The sequence below is a fragment of the Empidonax traillii genome, unplaced genomic scaffold, assembly GCF_003031625.1.
Source record: "Empidonax traillii isolate 1590-97213 ecotype Southwest subspecies unplaced genomic scaffold, ASM303162v1 scaffold1132:size609636, whole genome shotgun sequence".
Classification (NCBI taxonomy): Eukaryota; Metazoa; Chordata; class Aves; order Passeriformes; family Tyrannidae; genus Empidonax; species Empidonax traillii.
Genome location: NW_020956325.1, coordinates 259789 through 275449, shown reverse-complemented (window position 1 = coordinate 275449; position 15661 = coordinate 259789). Strand labels below are relative to the sequence as shown.

General features: G+C 51.9%; 1 protein-coding gene across 7 annotated transcripts in view; it reads left to right on the top strand.

Moving 5' to 3' along the window:
* The window catches only part of BCAS3 (BCAS3, microtubule associated cell migration factor), a 315701-nt gene extending 306671 nt beyond the window's left edge, over positions 1-9030 (top strand). For 4 of the 7 annotated variants that reach the window (XM_027905220.1, XM_027905218.1, XM_027905219.1 and 1 more), the window contains one exon: positions 8132-9030. In XM_027905220.1, the coding sequence (XP_027761021.1) occupies positions 8132-8280 (149 nt within the window). In that variant the 3' untranslated portion in view covers positions 8281-9030. The remainder of the gene's footprint in view (positions 1-8131) is intronic. The other 3 variants (XM_027905223.1, XM_027905221.1, XM_027905222.1) reach the window with 3 other exon arrangements.
* The last annotated feature ends 6631 nt before the right edge of the window (positions 9031-15661 follow it).

The following is a 15661-nucleotide window of genomic DNA, read 5'->3' as shown; positions in this document are numbered from 1 at the left end:
TGCCTATCGTGAAGAATATTCTCCCTCTAAATTCCAGTCCTTTATCTGGTGCACTTTTGACCTTCCATAAAATGCTCAGAGTCAAGTCTGGCCAGATGCCAAAGTCTTGGGTCTCCTGCTCCGTGGGCTTGAGTCCTATGGAGCTTCTTGGATTCTCCTTTTAAAGGGGTAAACAAGCTGCTGGCCTTTGTTTTCTGTTTGTTTGGGGTTTTTTTAAGTAGCCAGAATTCTTCAGAAGTTCATGCGTGAAAACGTTCCGTCCTTATCTCCCCAATCTCTTTGTGCCTGAAGGAGACCCTGAGGTTTCTGTAAGTTCAGGTGTCATCCCCATTTTGTAAGTGTTAAGTTGTTTGGCATCTCCACAGTGAAATCAGGCACTAGAAACGAGATTTGGGGTCTCAGAGGGGCTCAGATGTTCAGAAGGCTCAGTCTTGGTTCCCCTGGTTCTCTCCTGCCTCCTGTACATCCTCATCGCCTTGCTGGATCCTGCCACCTTTGTTCCAAGATGCCAGGTTTCATCTCCAAGTGCATGGCATGAGCCAGGTCTGTGTGGATTCGGCATTAGAGTTATTCTAAGGTAGTTTGACAGTAACTAATATTTTACATAGGCCACTGAACCCTCATTTCACAGAAGTTGTTCAGGCAGTGTTTTCCAGTCTTCTTTATTTGAAAATTTAATGGAGGTGCTTTCATGGCGTCTCAACATCTTTCAGGTTGGGGGAATTGATTTTCAATGTTTGAATGCCATAGTTTGGTTGTTTTTTTTTATTATTTAATTTTCCCTTTTGAACAGAGTTTAAAATCTCTTTTCCACAAAACTGCTGGTTTAAAAAGAAGCATTTCTTAGGAGAAGGACATCACAGCCACCCAGAGCATCGCAGGAAATCTGTTCCCACAGCTGCCTGTGCTGGGTGTTGGAGTGCAGGCAAACAGGCACAAGGCTTGGGGCAGGGAGCAGCTTTGATTGGCTTTTAAACATTATCATAATATACAGAAGTGGGATCTGACTTTCTGTCTGTGCTCCCTTCGGAAAAGGAGCAGCGTAAAAAAACACGTTTGCCCAGAAATTTCAGCCGTTTCAAACGAAAAGGAGCTTGGAAAATTAAGAGCTTCAATGAGAACTCAATGCTTTCATTTCATTGCAGTTTTAACACTAACGATTTTTGTTTATCCCAATACCCCAAAGTGCAGGTTCCCCCCGGGATTGTGATGCCCCCCTCTGCCTTCCCCAGGGCCGGAGCCGCCGGCAGGGCTGGAGCCAGTTCCGCGGGTCCTCTCGCTCCCAGCAGCCGCCAAGGGTGGTGGAGATGGATTGTAATTAGAGCTCCCTCGTTAGCATAATTGCAGTTCATAAAAAAAAAAAAAAAAGAAAAAAAAAAAAAAGGAGAATACTCAAGGAAAACCTCCAACAGCAGTAGAAGTAACGCAGTTTCCAAGCATCCCAGTATTTCTGCATCCCGGTTCGGTTTGTGACCTCACATCGGGTTTGGAGTTCTTCTCCACCTTGGATGGCACTGTACACATCCCAGGCAGCAACACCCCTGGGCACCACTTATGATGCTCTGAGTGAATTTTCATGCAGAAATAGAGCCAAAAGCATCCTGCAGAGTTTGGGATGTTGTCTAAATACTGAAAGATGAAGATTTTCCATGTACAAGTGCGTGTCAGTGTCCAGGGTCGGTGTGAGCTCCTCCAGGGGAGCACATCCCACTCCCTTCGGCAGCAATCAGGAAAATTAAAATGTTTAACTAAGCCATTCACTGGGGAGCGTTGTGTAAATTACAGTTTAAGAGATCCTCAAGACTTCCATTGTGTTGATACAAATTGCCTTTTAGCGTTCCCTTTATATAGGACCCTTTTGAGTGAGAATCCAGATGGCAGAAGCTACATAATTATTATTCATTACAGTTAATAAGTAACACTCAGAAGCCCCAGTCAGTTCTGCAAGTCCCCCGTGATGGGCATTGTGTAAATGTAAGGGTGAAAAAACAGTCCTTGTTGCAGAATATGTCAGGATTTCAGTTAAAGACAAGGAGGTATGAAGGGCCCTTACGTGTGCCTGCCCCAGATCACAGGCCAGGCTGTCATTCCCAGAGCTCTGTCTGCAGGGAATCTCCTCACTTCTCCCCCAAAGGAAGGGAAATAATTGTCTTTGGTTTTAAAATGAGGCTCGAATTTTGGACTTTTAGCCGTTTATTCAAAACTGCTTGTGTGGCTGGGGAGAGGTGGGTTTAGTGAGCAGCACCTTGTTTCTGTCCCCCACCACTGGAAAATGCATCCTGATTTCAGGAAGGGGCCGAGTCCATTCCCACATTTGCAGCCCCTCAGTGCACGGCAGAGCCCGGGAAGTTCCCCAAAACAATTGCTGTGAATGACAGAAATGAAATCGAGGAGATTCGAGCTCTGCTGGCCATTACCCCACTTCCTGCATTCCTACTTGTTAATTGTCTAATTCCTAACGAGTCTTGGGGCGTCTGATGGACTTTCTGATGCGTGCTCACTCCGACGCTTCCTTCCCTCCCCTCCCTGGCCTCATCCCTCTCCAGAGACCTTGTTCCTTTAAAAAAAATGCCATCCTTAAAAATCAGAAATACTCAGCCCAGCAAAAGGAAAAGGGAACTTGACATTAGTTGAGCTTGAAAGGCTTGGTGCTGTGAAAAGTGACTGACGTGTGAAAAGAGGCTACAATTAGTTCTTTCCCCGAGCACTCTCCCATTCAGTCCAGGGTCACTCCTTCAGCGAGCTGCGGCTTTGAGGGTAATGTGTTGTGACAGTTTGAGATGATGAAGAATAATTCTTGTATTCAGAGTTGCTGCCGCTTCCCCGCTGCCCTGACACATCAGGCTGCTGTCATTGTATCAGTTATCCCGGCCCGGCTCTGCCGGAGCCCGGGCAGCCCCTCCCTAGGTAAGGAGGAAAGGGTCAGCTCTCCCAGCAAATGATTTGGGAGGATATTTTGAAACTGGGCTTAACAGGGGAAAGCAAACAGAGAGAAAGGAAAAACCATTAGGAGAAATAATGCACTGGAGAGGAGATTTTTGAGTAGACGTAAAGGAGATAGCAAGGCTTTGAGAGGGCCACTGCAGGAGAGCACGGATAAGAAAGGCAGCATAATTTATGAGTGTTCCGGGCAAAAGAGGGCTATATGGATTTTTTACAGGCATCGAATTAATGCACCCCCGAAAATGGTTTCACATTTAAGCTTGGCAGGGCTTTGTACCTTTTCGGGTTTGTCGGGGTCCTCTGACAGTCCCTGGAGCTTTCTGGAATTGAGGGTGCAGCCGCCTCGCTGGGCAGGGAACGGCACCGCTGCCCCAGGCCTGTGGACCCCAGGCTGTCCCCTGAGCAGCTCCTCCTCGTCTTCCTCCTCCCTCCACCTTGGCAGCCAGCTCAGGGAGGGCAGCGTGGCTCAGGCAGCAGAACAAGGGCCGGGACAGTCTGGCCACAGCCTGGCTTTCGGGAATATCAGCAGCAAGCCCTGTTTCCTGGGAGGTTTCATTTCCAGTGTCTCCTGGAACACCCTCCACCCCGCGGGAGGGCTGTGCCGGTGCCGGGCTGCGGGCAGGCCTGCGGGAAGCGATGCCAGGCAGGCAGCACCAGCATCTGCCTGCGGCTCCTTCCATGCCCCGTTGCTCTCCAGGTGTCCCCACAGCCCTGGAGCGTGATGTGGGGCCGTGGGGTGGGATGGCTACCCTGGGGTGGGGTGGGGACCCTGGCTGGCCTCTGGCTGTGCCACCTTCCCTCCCCACACCAGCAGCCACGAGCAGTTTTGCTGCTGCCGCCTCCACCACAGTAGAAAGTGTGTGTGCCCTGAAAATCCCTGCTGCTCTGGGACCCTGGGTGATGCCAGCGGTGCCCATTACTGTTACTGTCAAAAGCGCAGGCAGGGCTGTTCCCAGCTCCCCTGAAGTGACTTTCTCCTCATGGTTTCAGCAGATGTTCCAGCTCCTTCGTCTTTTTTCCCTTTTTTTTTTTTCTTTTTTTTTTTTTAGGGCAGTCAGGACTTTGTGAGTCGTTTCCTCCGGGGACGTGGGCAGGTTTTAGTATTTACGTTTCCAGTATTAGCATTTATTTGTATTTGTGTTTGTTTTTCACGGGCTTCTGAAGGCCTCAGGGAGCCATTTATGGGGCCAAAATAATGCAAGTGCTGGTCTTCTCACAGTATTTCATTTCCTTGATGGTGGAAATGCTACGAGAAGAGCAGGTCTCATGTTATTTTGACCCCATAAATAGCTCCCAGAGGCCCCTTTCTTCCTTCTCCCACCCACTCCCCCCCCCCAGATCAAATATTTAGGTTTCTGCAAAGCCTGACTTCTCAACCCTGGTTATCTTGCTTCAGCAGAAGCAAATTGCAGTTATTACAAAATAGCCAGAGAGTCTATAAGGCCGAATGGGTTTTATATGATGCACAATTTGTTGGCTACTGTACAAGTTCATTAAAGTGTATCATAAGAGGTTGTTTTACTGGTACATTTAAGGAAGTTAATACATCTCGACAGTATATGCATGGGGGAATGCAGATACAATAACCCTCAGACATGCTGGGGCCAAGTCCATTCCTGGCGTAACTCCACCGGAGTAAACGAAATCACTTGCTGGGCAGCCGTGTCCTGCTCTGCTGGCACGGTGCTGAGCCCTCATCCTGCTGCCCTGGGCTCTGCTGCCGCTCAGTCCCATCCTTCCGTGAGGGGATCCTTGGGTTTGCTTCTGTTTTGTGGTTTTCAGCAGCGTGTTCCCGGCACGGAGGGCATCAGTGGTCTGACTGGTTATGTGATGGGTCTTCTGGAGGTCTGGGAGGTATTTCAGCCCCTTTCAGCTGGGCCACGAGGCCTGGCTGTTCCATCCCAACCTGAGGTGGTGGGAAGGCAGTGCTGCTTTTTGTTTTGGGGACTGGCTTCTCCTGGCTCCCACAGCCCCGCTACACCGCGGTGGCTCTTCTGCACTTGCTGGGTCTGTGCAGGCATCAGGTCTATCAGAAATCATCCTCCAGTTTTTACTCTGTAACAGGAAGGTTGTCCCCATGTCATGGAGCCATTCCCAGCCTTGTCTGAGCTTCCCATGGGAATTGGCACCCATGATCCTCTGCCGTGCCCTGGTCTGCTGGAAGCGCTGGGGGAAAGAATAATACCGTGTATTGGGATTTTTAAACTAATATTTTTCATTAATGAACCAGGCTAATTTAGGGGAGCACAGGCAAACGTGCAGGGGGTCAGCCGTGCGGGCAGGTAGTCCCTGGTGACCGTGTAAAGGCTAATTGCCCCCCTGGCGTGACCCAGCCGCGCTCGAGCGCCGGCCGAGGGTGAGGGCAAGAGCCCAATTTCCTGAGCACGGCGGTGTCTCCGCAGCAGCGCTCGGCACTTTTACGGGGCTGCCTTGGGTATCAAAATACACGGCTCGTCTGCCTCGCCGGCTAATTAGTTCCAGAGTTTGCAGTGCCGGGCTGTTTGAGAGCGCCCGGACTCGTATTCCGTGGGGAATGCGTGCCTGTCCCTTCCGCAGCGCCTGGGGTGGCAGCTCGGATGTGGGAGCTGCCCGGGTTTTAGCCCGGCACCCCCTGAACCCAGAGGGGGCTGGAGGGCTGGACATCATCCCCTCCAGTTCCTCCTGAGTCTCTGCACCTTCCATACCCTCTGTTTTGCCCGTCCCTGTCAGGAATTGTCGGGTTTTCCTGCCTGGCAGCAGCAAGGGGAGCTCAGGGTGGCTGCGCTCGGAGCCGTGGGACATAGCTGGGACGGGACCCCATCCAGGCCCTGCTCCCACCCGCTCTGTCTCCCCCGGATTTTTGATCCAGGCTTTTTCCCTGGCTGGCATCAGTCTCTGCAGTGCCACCCCCTGGCAGGCCCCCGCAGAGGTGACAAACGCTGCCGGCTGCAGAAATCCTGCAGACCCCAGAAAAGCCCCAAATTCCCCCCAAATCCCATCCCGGCAAGGCACAGGCAGGACACGGCCCCGAGGGGCAGGAGCCCCAGGGAAACAAATGCTCCTCGCTCTGTCCCTCTCCCTCCCTTCTTCAGCCACGGTTACTGGAAACACATTTGCCTGAAAATCAATTATAGCTGGAAGAGAGAGCGGAGTCCCCCCGTGAGGAGCCATGCCGGGGTTTGGGGGAGCCCAGCGCCCCGAGCTCTGACGTGGGACCTTTAACCAGAGCCAGCTGTGTGCTGAGGGAGATAAAAGCCCCAAATCAGACAGGATAAGCACAGCATTAGTGCGGGATACGCCACTCAGCTCTGATTTAAATTACTGTTTTTACTTCCTGAACTCATGGGAGAGTAAGGATGTGAGGAAAATGAAGAGGTTTAGACATGGACATTCCTTCACCGAATACTGGCAAGGCCTGGTGGTGGACACAGCTGAGGTCATGCTCACCGCTGCTTACCGGGTGACCAGCTTCCTGCTGATTTGTTTTCCATGTATCCCAGGCAGATTATCTCCACTGCAGGTTGCCTCCAGGATGAGGGATTAAATCCCACAGCCCTCACTGCTAGGTGTGTGCTCGCCTGGCTGCGGTGCCCAGGTGGTGAGGGGAGCAGGGCAGTGTCCAAGGATGCTGGGGTGAGAAGGGGGGATGCCTTTTGGTTTAGGAAAGAACGGACTTTTTGCTTTGCCGTGCACTTTGTGTATAGATCTGTCCTTATCACACAGTCCCACTGCAGCAAAAGGGAGGTTAAGTATCCCAGGTGAGGCAGTGGAAGTTGTGGAGCTGCAGGAATATTTTGCAGAGAGCGGAGCAGACACTCTTCCTCCAGCTCCACCAACTCCTTCGCATCCCAGCCAAGCAAAACTCGGGATGCAGGGACAGGAAAAGCTGCCTGTCTCCTCCAGGAGTTCACCCCTCTGCCTTATATGGAACCACAGAATGGATGGCATGGGAAGAGACTTTAAAGCTCATCCAGTTCCACCTCCCTGCCATGTTCAGGGACACCTCCCACTATCCCAGGTTGCTCCAAGCCCCGTCCAACCTGGCCTTGGACACTTCCAGGCCTCCCCACCCTCACAGGGAAGGATTTCTTCCTGATACCCAACCTAAATGTACTCTTTTTCAATTTAAAACCATTCCTCCTTGTCCTGTCCCTCCATGCCCTTGTCAAAAGTCCCCCTCCAGCTCTCTTGGAGCCCCTTTAGGTGCTCTTTCCCCCTTGGCAGCAGAGGAATTTGAAGCTCCTGTGCCCGTCCCAGCCCGGGCTGCGCAGTCGGGAGTCGCGCTCGGGGCCGCACGTCGCAACTCGCCGGAATATTTCTTGTCCCCTGTCACCACATGTCTGGGAGAGGATTCCTGTGGTGGATGTGGGCTCTGCCTAATCTCACCCTGCCTGCCACTGCTTAGTGCTGCCGGGGGGACGCTGCCCAGCAGCGCTGCTGCCACCAGGGCCACCGCTGGGTTCAAGTGGCTCACAGAGAGGCCACGGCTGGAAACGACACTCTGCACACACAGAAATCCTCCTCTTTCGAGATTAGGGAGCAAGACAGGCTTTGGGAGGTCAGAGAGGGGAGATGTCTGGGCGTGTGTGACCAAGAGAGGGAGAGCCACAGCCAGGCTGCTTTCTCCTTTGCTTTGAGGCACAGCTCAGGAAAGGGGATATTTTCTCTTTGACTTGAAAAAGCGGAGTTATTTTCGTCCATTTGGGAAAGGATAACAGGTTGTGGAAAGTCCCTGGTGCTCCCAAGGTGGAGAATGGCAGTGGTTATGCACTGCTGGTACACACCAGCAGTAAGCAGTGTTGCTGCCATTCCCCCTTCCCACATGGCATGGAGGGAAGATGTTCCATCCTCTACCGCTGTTCCCTTTGTACCCTGCTCAGTTCTGCCATGAGCATCCCCCCTGTCCAGTCCTGACATGTCATGAGTCCGCAGTCTCGACCCCAGGGAAGGGACTGCTCTGCCAGGCAGCAGGTAATGCCTCCCTCCAGCTCCTCTTAGGTTCAGGTGAGCTGTGAGCCCAGCAGAGAAGTAGAACCAGGAGCTGGCATCCCCTGGGAGTGATTCCCAGATCACCCCGGAGAAGAAGGGTGATGAGCAGATGTTGGAGCAGTTGTACAACAAAGAGAGATTTGTCAGTGAAGAGTCTGTCTAACTGCACTGTGGGTTTATCCCAAACACTAACCAGGCCCTGCTCTCTCTCCCCTTGCAGAGCTTCAGCGAGAGGGAAGCATAGAGACGCTGAGTAACAGCTCGGGCTCCACCAGCGGCAGCATCCCGCGCAACTTCGACGGCTACCGGTCCCCCCTCCCGACTAACGAAAACCAGCCCCTCAGCCTGTTCCCCACGGGATTCCCCTAAATTAGCCGAACATCCAAGGAGAGATCCAGACAGGGTAACGAGCCGCCTCTCCGCCTAAACAATCCCGCTGTGTCCGTCACCTGCCGGCTCCCGCGGCGCTGGATGGTTCTCGTTACCCTGATGGTTATCGACGACTCTCAGACCTTTCCTGAAACGCACTCACGAAATCTTGACTCTTGTGTCCCTGTGCAATATGAAGAGGCTCCGTCTTCGAATCCTGATAGCCCTGCGGCTTCTTTTCTCGCTGTCTTCAGGAAGGGGTTGGGGTGAGGAGAAATATTCCTAAGCCATTTTGGGTCAAGCACAGACGGTTTCGCCGCCGTTGCTTCTGCTTCTTCTTCGTGCTGAGAGGTGAATCTCCGTAACTCAGAGGAGCTCTCGCCGTTCGTGCAAGTGCCGAGCGCTCGTGGATGAACTGGAGAGACTGGAAACTGGAGGACTTTGTGTGGACAGGGTTGATAATGTTATTCCCTCCTCGTCGCGTCTCCTTGCTGCCCTCCTCCCCCTCTGATACTCATCAATGGCAGGAGTATTGCAAATGGAAATGTTTCTTTTTGTTCTTTGGAAGAATTCTCTCTATTCTCTCCGGTTTTCTTCTAGTCATGTATTTTAGAAATGTACTTAATTGACTAAACTGCAGTCACAGATTTCTCATATTTGGTTATAAAAGTTGTTCATTGGAACTCAGATATCTGTCCAGAAATGCATGTGTCATTGAATAAATCTAAGTTAAACAAGAAACTGCTTAAATGGCAATGTTCATGGAGTGTTACTGGGCTGACTGTGGGCTTTGTGCATCTCCCTGGACCAGACTCTGTGCATATTTACTAACTCAAGGGCTTTAATTAAAGCCATCAGTGGCTGTTAGGCAGCCAGTCTAGCTTGGGTTTGCCTCCCCGCTTCCTCATCCCTGTGTGCAAGGCATATTAAAAGCAAGGGATATTAAAAATAAGGGATATTGAACCCAAGATATTTAGGTGGTGCCTTGGCACCTCTGAAAACCAACACCCATCTCCTGGGGGTGTCTGAGCCCTGCTCAGACAGCTCCTCCTCTTGATTGGGGCCCTCCTTCTTCGTCCCACTGATTTGTGTGGGACAAGGACCAGGTGCTGGGAGCAGAGGCACCCACGTCCCTCCGTTCTGCTGTGGGATCACGCAGCAGAGGCTTTGCAGGGCTGTATAACAGCCTGAACCTCTGTACCCTCCAGAACATGTGCAGTCAAACCCAGCACCGCATAACTCTGCTGATAAAACAGTCCTGGGCTCACACATCATAACCACACGAATTCCTACATCTCAGCCAACTTGTGTCGAGGAGCAGAGTGAGATGGGACTGTCGGCTTATGAAATTTCCTTCCCCACTACTTGTTTTTAATAGAAGCCGTTTTGAGTCATGGTAAGGAGGGGAAACTATCTAAACCCACAAATCTTCTCGCACTCCTACGGCTCAAACCAGCCACACCAAGGGGTGCAGAACCGACCACCCTCTTCCTCCTCCATGCCCAAACACCAAATAGCCGGTTCAGTTCTGGGCTTGATTTTTGTTTGTTTGTTTGTTTTGTTTGTTTTGTTTTTAACCATAACGCAGCCACTCAGAAGGTTTAGTTTTCTTCAGGCTTGGAAACCGCTTATAAAAACTGAGAGTTTACAGCAACAATTTCAGCTTCTTGCTTGGTTTTCAGACAGCCCTTTCTCAAGCAGGAAAAAAGAAAAAAAAAAAAACTTCCTTGGGATGAAATCAGAGGAGAGTTTGCCTGTAAGTAAGTACTTGCAGCTCCGCTGGCTATATCTGCTGTAATGCTATGTTCCTTTTTGTCTGTAAAATAATGGCTTGAAGTAAGGAAGGGGCTGAGGGCAGGGCTGGCACAAATGGGACCGCAGGGTCAAGTCAGTCCACACCAGTCAGGGTTTTTAACACAGTTCAAGCCAAGGTCAGCTCCAAAAGTTCAAACAAAATCCAGATTAACACATACAGAAGGGATTGTGTTGTCACCGTGATGCTTGTTTCCTTTCAGGCTTTCCAAGGAGCAGGGGAAGGGACAAAGTTCTTGCAGAGGAAGGAAGGCGGCTCTTCTCCCTCCTGCCTGGGACAGCTTGGCTGGCTCTCACTGAGCACACAAAAGTAGGAGAGCACATAACACACAGTGGTGTCATTGCAAATGTATTTGTTGTTGGCAGGCATTAAATCACTTTTTATAAGTGCTGCAATATGGCCATGTGGAAATTCCCAGTCTGCAAGAAGCTCCTTTGAATCAGGATGTTTTGTTTAAAGGGGGGGAGGGGGGGGAAGGATTCAAAAAAACCCTACAAACTGGGGCTGTACCAAAATATTTTCAGTCTGGTTCATTGAAAAGAATGTCCTAAATTCCCTGCTGTTGATAGCCCCGTAGCCAAACTGTTAAGAAAGCCTAGAGCTTAAAAGAAAAAAAAAAAAAAGCATTGCTGTGAGGCAGTTAATTTAACTTTAATTTGATGCTTTCACAGATGACCCAGCAGAATAACCACCAAGTTCCAGCTCTTCTGTGAGCCAGAGAAAACTGAGTGTGTTGCAACGATGACTGTGGAGTGTCTGATTCATTGATAACTCTATAGGGTCTGATACAACAGTAACTGTATAGTGTCTAATGCGTTGATAACTCTATAGAGTCTGATTTAATGATAACTCTATAGGGTCTGATGTATCAATAATTCTATAAGGTTTGATTCAACAATAACTCTGTGGGGCCTGATTTAATGATAATCCTATGGAGTCTGATTCAGTAATTACTCTGTAGGGTCTGGTTCATCGATAATTCTGTAGGGTCTGGCTCAACACATCCCTGCACCTTGTTCCTCGCTCACAGCACACACCTGCTCCCACCCATGGCCCTGCAGCTGCATGATAACTCTTTTTCAGGCGCCAGCAGGGAGTTTTTCTGTTCCTTGGTGATGTCTACAAGCTGCTCCTCGGGGAGGTTTGCCCCTGACTTTGAACACAACCAGGTTTTCAGCCGAGGGAAGTGACCCAAACCCCGCTTAGAGCAAAAATAACCTGAGGCTCGAGGAGTTCGCAGGGACGAGAGGCTCCCGATGCTGTGGAAATTCTCCAGGTGGGTTTCTGAAGCGCCGGGTTTCCAAGTGCAGGGGGCTGGCAGGCGGTCACGGGCAGCCCAGCAAGAATGTTGTGCCATGATATAAACCAAAAGAGCCCAAAAGACACAGGGACTGGCAGGTTTTTAAACTGTTTCCAGTAGTAGTAAGCAGCGGGCTCCTGCTGAGTTCAAAAGGCAAAACGTCTCGTTTAAAGCGGGGCGGACTGTATATCACTCTGTGCATAAAGTGGGGCTCTTCTATTAAAAGTTGAGTTCAGATTTCATGAATTAACATGAAATATTGCTTTCTTATCCTACCCTGGTTTCTGTAATAAACACACGCGTGTAGCGGGCTTAAATCATGGGAAGGGGGGATGTTTGGCTGTTTGAAAAGAAGTGGGAAGTCAAAGGTTCTCCAAATGTGACAGCTTGGAGTTCAAATGAAATCAAATCTCAGAACCAGCCCAGGGGCTGGGTAGGAGCAGCAGGGCTGGTGTTTCCCAGTGCTTTGCAGGGCACGTGGGGCTCAGGATTTGGTTGTTTTGCTGGTGATGCTGAGCTTTGCTGAGCCCAGATGGGGCTCTACCCGGGCAAAACCCCATCCTGCTGCCCATCTCCCGAGGGGACAGGCACTGCTTGTCCTGCCCTGAGCAGCTTTCCCCAGCCCCAGAACAACATTTGCTGGCAACAAGGCTGGGATAAGGCAGAGGACTGACCGAGGGCAAAATTCTGCCAAGATCTCTGTCCTCCTTCCTCAGCAGAAAGCCCGGAGCAGTTTTGCTGCAAAGTGCAGCTCCCCCTCCTCTCTGACCGCCCAAGCAAGGGGGTAAATCCAAGGTGCTCTCACCGGGGCCTCCTTAGTGATTTTTTTTTTTTCTTTTTTTTTGAGGATCCAAACCACGTCTGCGCCACGTCTCTGCATTTATTTTCTCCTTTGCTCCTTTGCTCTGGCTTGTTGCTGTGCAGGGTAGGAAAGTTTGCGCCATTTCCTGTTGTCTTTCCCTTGTGCTCCTGAGATATTGTAAAAATGTTCGGTATCCTCCAGTAGGTTGTAATCACTTCACCCTAATGTTTCACAGCTGCTAAGTGTAACTTTAAACCCCACCATTTGAGTGCTTACAATTAGCGAGTCAATGGGGGCTGAGATCGGGTCTTTGTGATTGAAAAAAAAAAAAAGAGAGAAAACGAAACTGTTTGGTTTTTTTTTTTTTTGTCCTGAGTTTTAATTGGATAAAACGGGAACAAAAGTTGCGGAGACGAGGGGGTTTTTAATGCAATAAATGATTAGTGGCTTATGTGCTAGGAAAAAAAATAATTGAATCCGCTGCTTGGCCTGTTTCGCAGATGGAAAAGGCACCGGGACAAGCATGTGGCTGTGCAGGCAGCGCCTGTCCCAGTGACTGCAGCAGCCCCTCTGCGAGCTCGTGGCTCCCCACGTGTAGGAGCAGAGCTGGTGGGAACAGAATTGGGAAGAGACAAGAGGCTTCAGCTGTGCCCCTCACCTGTCCCTGCCACGCCAGAGCATCCAGCCCTTCCATCCGCCGGCTTACTGGGGCGTAAAACTGGGGCACAGGGGCTGTCCAATCTCACCTAATGAGATTAAAATGTGTAAAAATTAGAATTAATATTAAATTTATTTCATATGGCCACTGCATAACATGAGCTGAATACAAGTGTAAGCTGGGGCTCCTACCGAAGAGTCCTCCCAGCCCAACAGGGTGAGACCTCCCCTGGCTGATGTCACTGGGTTTGTTCCCGCTCGGCGCTCCCGCCTCCTGCACGTGCTGGGAGCAGGTTTCAATTATCCCAGAAAATGCCTTTCCCCTGGTGAAAGCAAAGGGCAGGACACAGCGGGATACAAGTCACTAAGGCTGGATCTGGACCAGGGCCGTGGCAGGGTCGCTGCCTCCCTGTCCCACGCGGTGCCTGGCTGACCCCTCGCTCCTCCAGCTCTGCCCACGAGCAGAGCCAGCACTGGAATTGGTGCTTCCCGCTGCGGGATCAGCCTTGGGAGCATGCCACATGTCCCCCCAGCCTTTGGGACACATGGCCATTCCCGGCTGTGCCTGGGCATTGACACTGTCCCATCAGTTGCCACCCCATCCCTCACTGGGCTCGGATGTAATTTGAAGCTGTGCATCTGTCAGTGAGTTCCCAGGCTGAATTTTTGCCTTTCTTGGGAATTTCTGCTGCAGGAAATTACACTAAAATACTGACAGCAGGGTCAGGGGCTTGCAGCCCTCCCTGTCCCCTCTGTCTCCTTCCCCTCGGGGATGGGCACGGCGCAGCAGAGATGCTGCTCCCTGGCAGCCCTCCCTCCTCGGGAGGCATTCCTGCCACCTGATCATAAATACTAATTAATAGCAAAGCCCTGGTCTAGATCAAGGAGGAGACTCTGAATTTTCTTGGGAACTTGGCCGTCTGAAAGGTATCTGAAATATTCTGTAGCACTCAGCCTATCGCTGGGTCAATTATACGGTGAGCAGTCATACGAAGTTAATTTCTAATTTAATACAATGTTAAAAGGTTGTCAGGTTAAAATCTAATCTATAAACGAGACATGAAACGTCTCTTTAAAGCGAGTGTCGTGAACCGGTCCTGGCTCACACCACAGGCTGCTGCTCCTTTTATAGGGTGTAATTACTGCCCAGTGAGTATTTACAATATTATTACAGGACATTAATAAAAGGCGGGTGCTGTGGCCCGTGTGGCAGCTCGGCACCAATCCCACTCCCACCCAGCCCCTTCTCTGGGGAGGTGACAAGTGCCAGCTCGTGGGGCCGTAGGGAGCAGGATGGGGAAAGAACCAGGAGTGTTTTCACTTAAATCCACCTCAGGAGCAGAGGGATGGGGACCATCTTGGGGTGATTTGGAGGGAGCACCGTGTCTCTGCATCCCCCAGCGAGGAGGACTCTCTGGGCCAGCTCCCCAGCCTGGCACCATCCCCTAGGAGGAGCCGTACCTGACAACCCAGGTGGAAACCACAGCCTGAACAGCCTGGGGAGAGGACTTTGCCAAGGGTCTGCTGTGGGCTGAAGGTCCAGACCAGCAGCTTCATTCAAGCAGAAAACCAGGGACAGCACCTGCAGCCCTGTACCCTGCCTCCCACCCCACCTCACACCCGTTCCGTGCCCCCCTCTGCGGGAGGGACGGACACGTCCCGCTGCCTCTCCTCCCACACGAGGGGGTCCGTGTTGCAGCCACCTCTCAAGGTACACTGAATTTTGCCCTTTTTGCTGTCGAAAGGGGAAAGTCCAGCTGTCATGTGGGAGTGATGCCATTGTCCTAGCCGGGTGACTGACCGGACCATGAGACTCCCGACAGTCCACAGTGTCTGTGGGAGCTAGGCAGGCTCAGGGCTATCCTTGCCAGGCTCAGCCAAAAAACACCGAGTGTCACACTGCCACGGGTCACATGACTGACCTTGATATCGTGTGGGTTTATTTTCCAGGAGGAATCTCACTGGCTCCAGAGGTTTGGATCAGAAGTGGTCATGTCTGGTCTCTCCTTTATGCCCGTGAACCCCAGCAAGGTGGGGTTTTCCTGAAGGAGGCCAAGATTTTGGTGGCAGCAGGTGACCCCCACCAGAGCGAGGGCTGGAAGGGCACGTGGGGTGATGTGCTGGCGCTAAACTGGAGGGCAGGGGTGATGTGCTGGAATGACCCATCCCTTGGAGCTGCGAGGGATGCGTGGGCTCTGCTGCAGCCCCTCCACTGGCCAGGGCTCCTTCTCTTCCCTTCCCTGGGTTTTCTGGTAAATTCTGCTGCTGTCTGTAATTGATAAAAGCTGCTGCTGAACATCTGCACAGGCACTGTCCTCTCCGAGGCCCTCGCTGCCGGTGCTTTGATGTGCGCTGTGATTCACGGCTTGGCCGGGGCCGCCCCGCAGATGCTGCCCCTGGGTGGTGCGGGGCAAGACGGGACGGGACAGGGTGGGATGGGATGCCAGGAGGTGAGACAGCACCTGCCACATCTGTGCAAACAGCAGTCCCCCCACGTGAAACCCCCTGTGCCTCCTGGCCAGGGCATGGAGGGGGGTGACCTCTCCTGCTGCCGTCTGCATAGGAAAGGACCTGGAGACACGCAGGGAGGGCAGCTCAGGTGTTTCTCTGCATCCCACCAGCACCTGGAGGTCAGAGGGATGGCAATGCCCGAGCACTGGCCACCTCCCCAGTGCGAAGGAGCAGCCGAGGGGAGGGAGCAGAGCCCCCAGGCAGGCAGGGCCGCCGGGCCAGGCTTTGCTGCGCCGGCACAGCACGGCCCGGGGAGCACAATCTGTGGCCTTAATCCCGCCGTGTCCTGTGCGCTCTC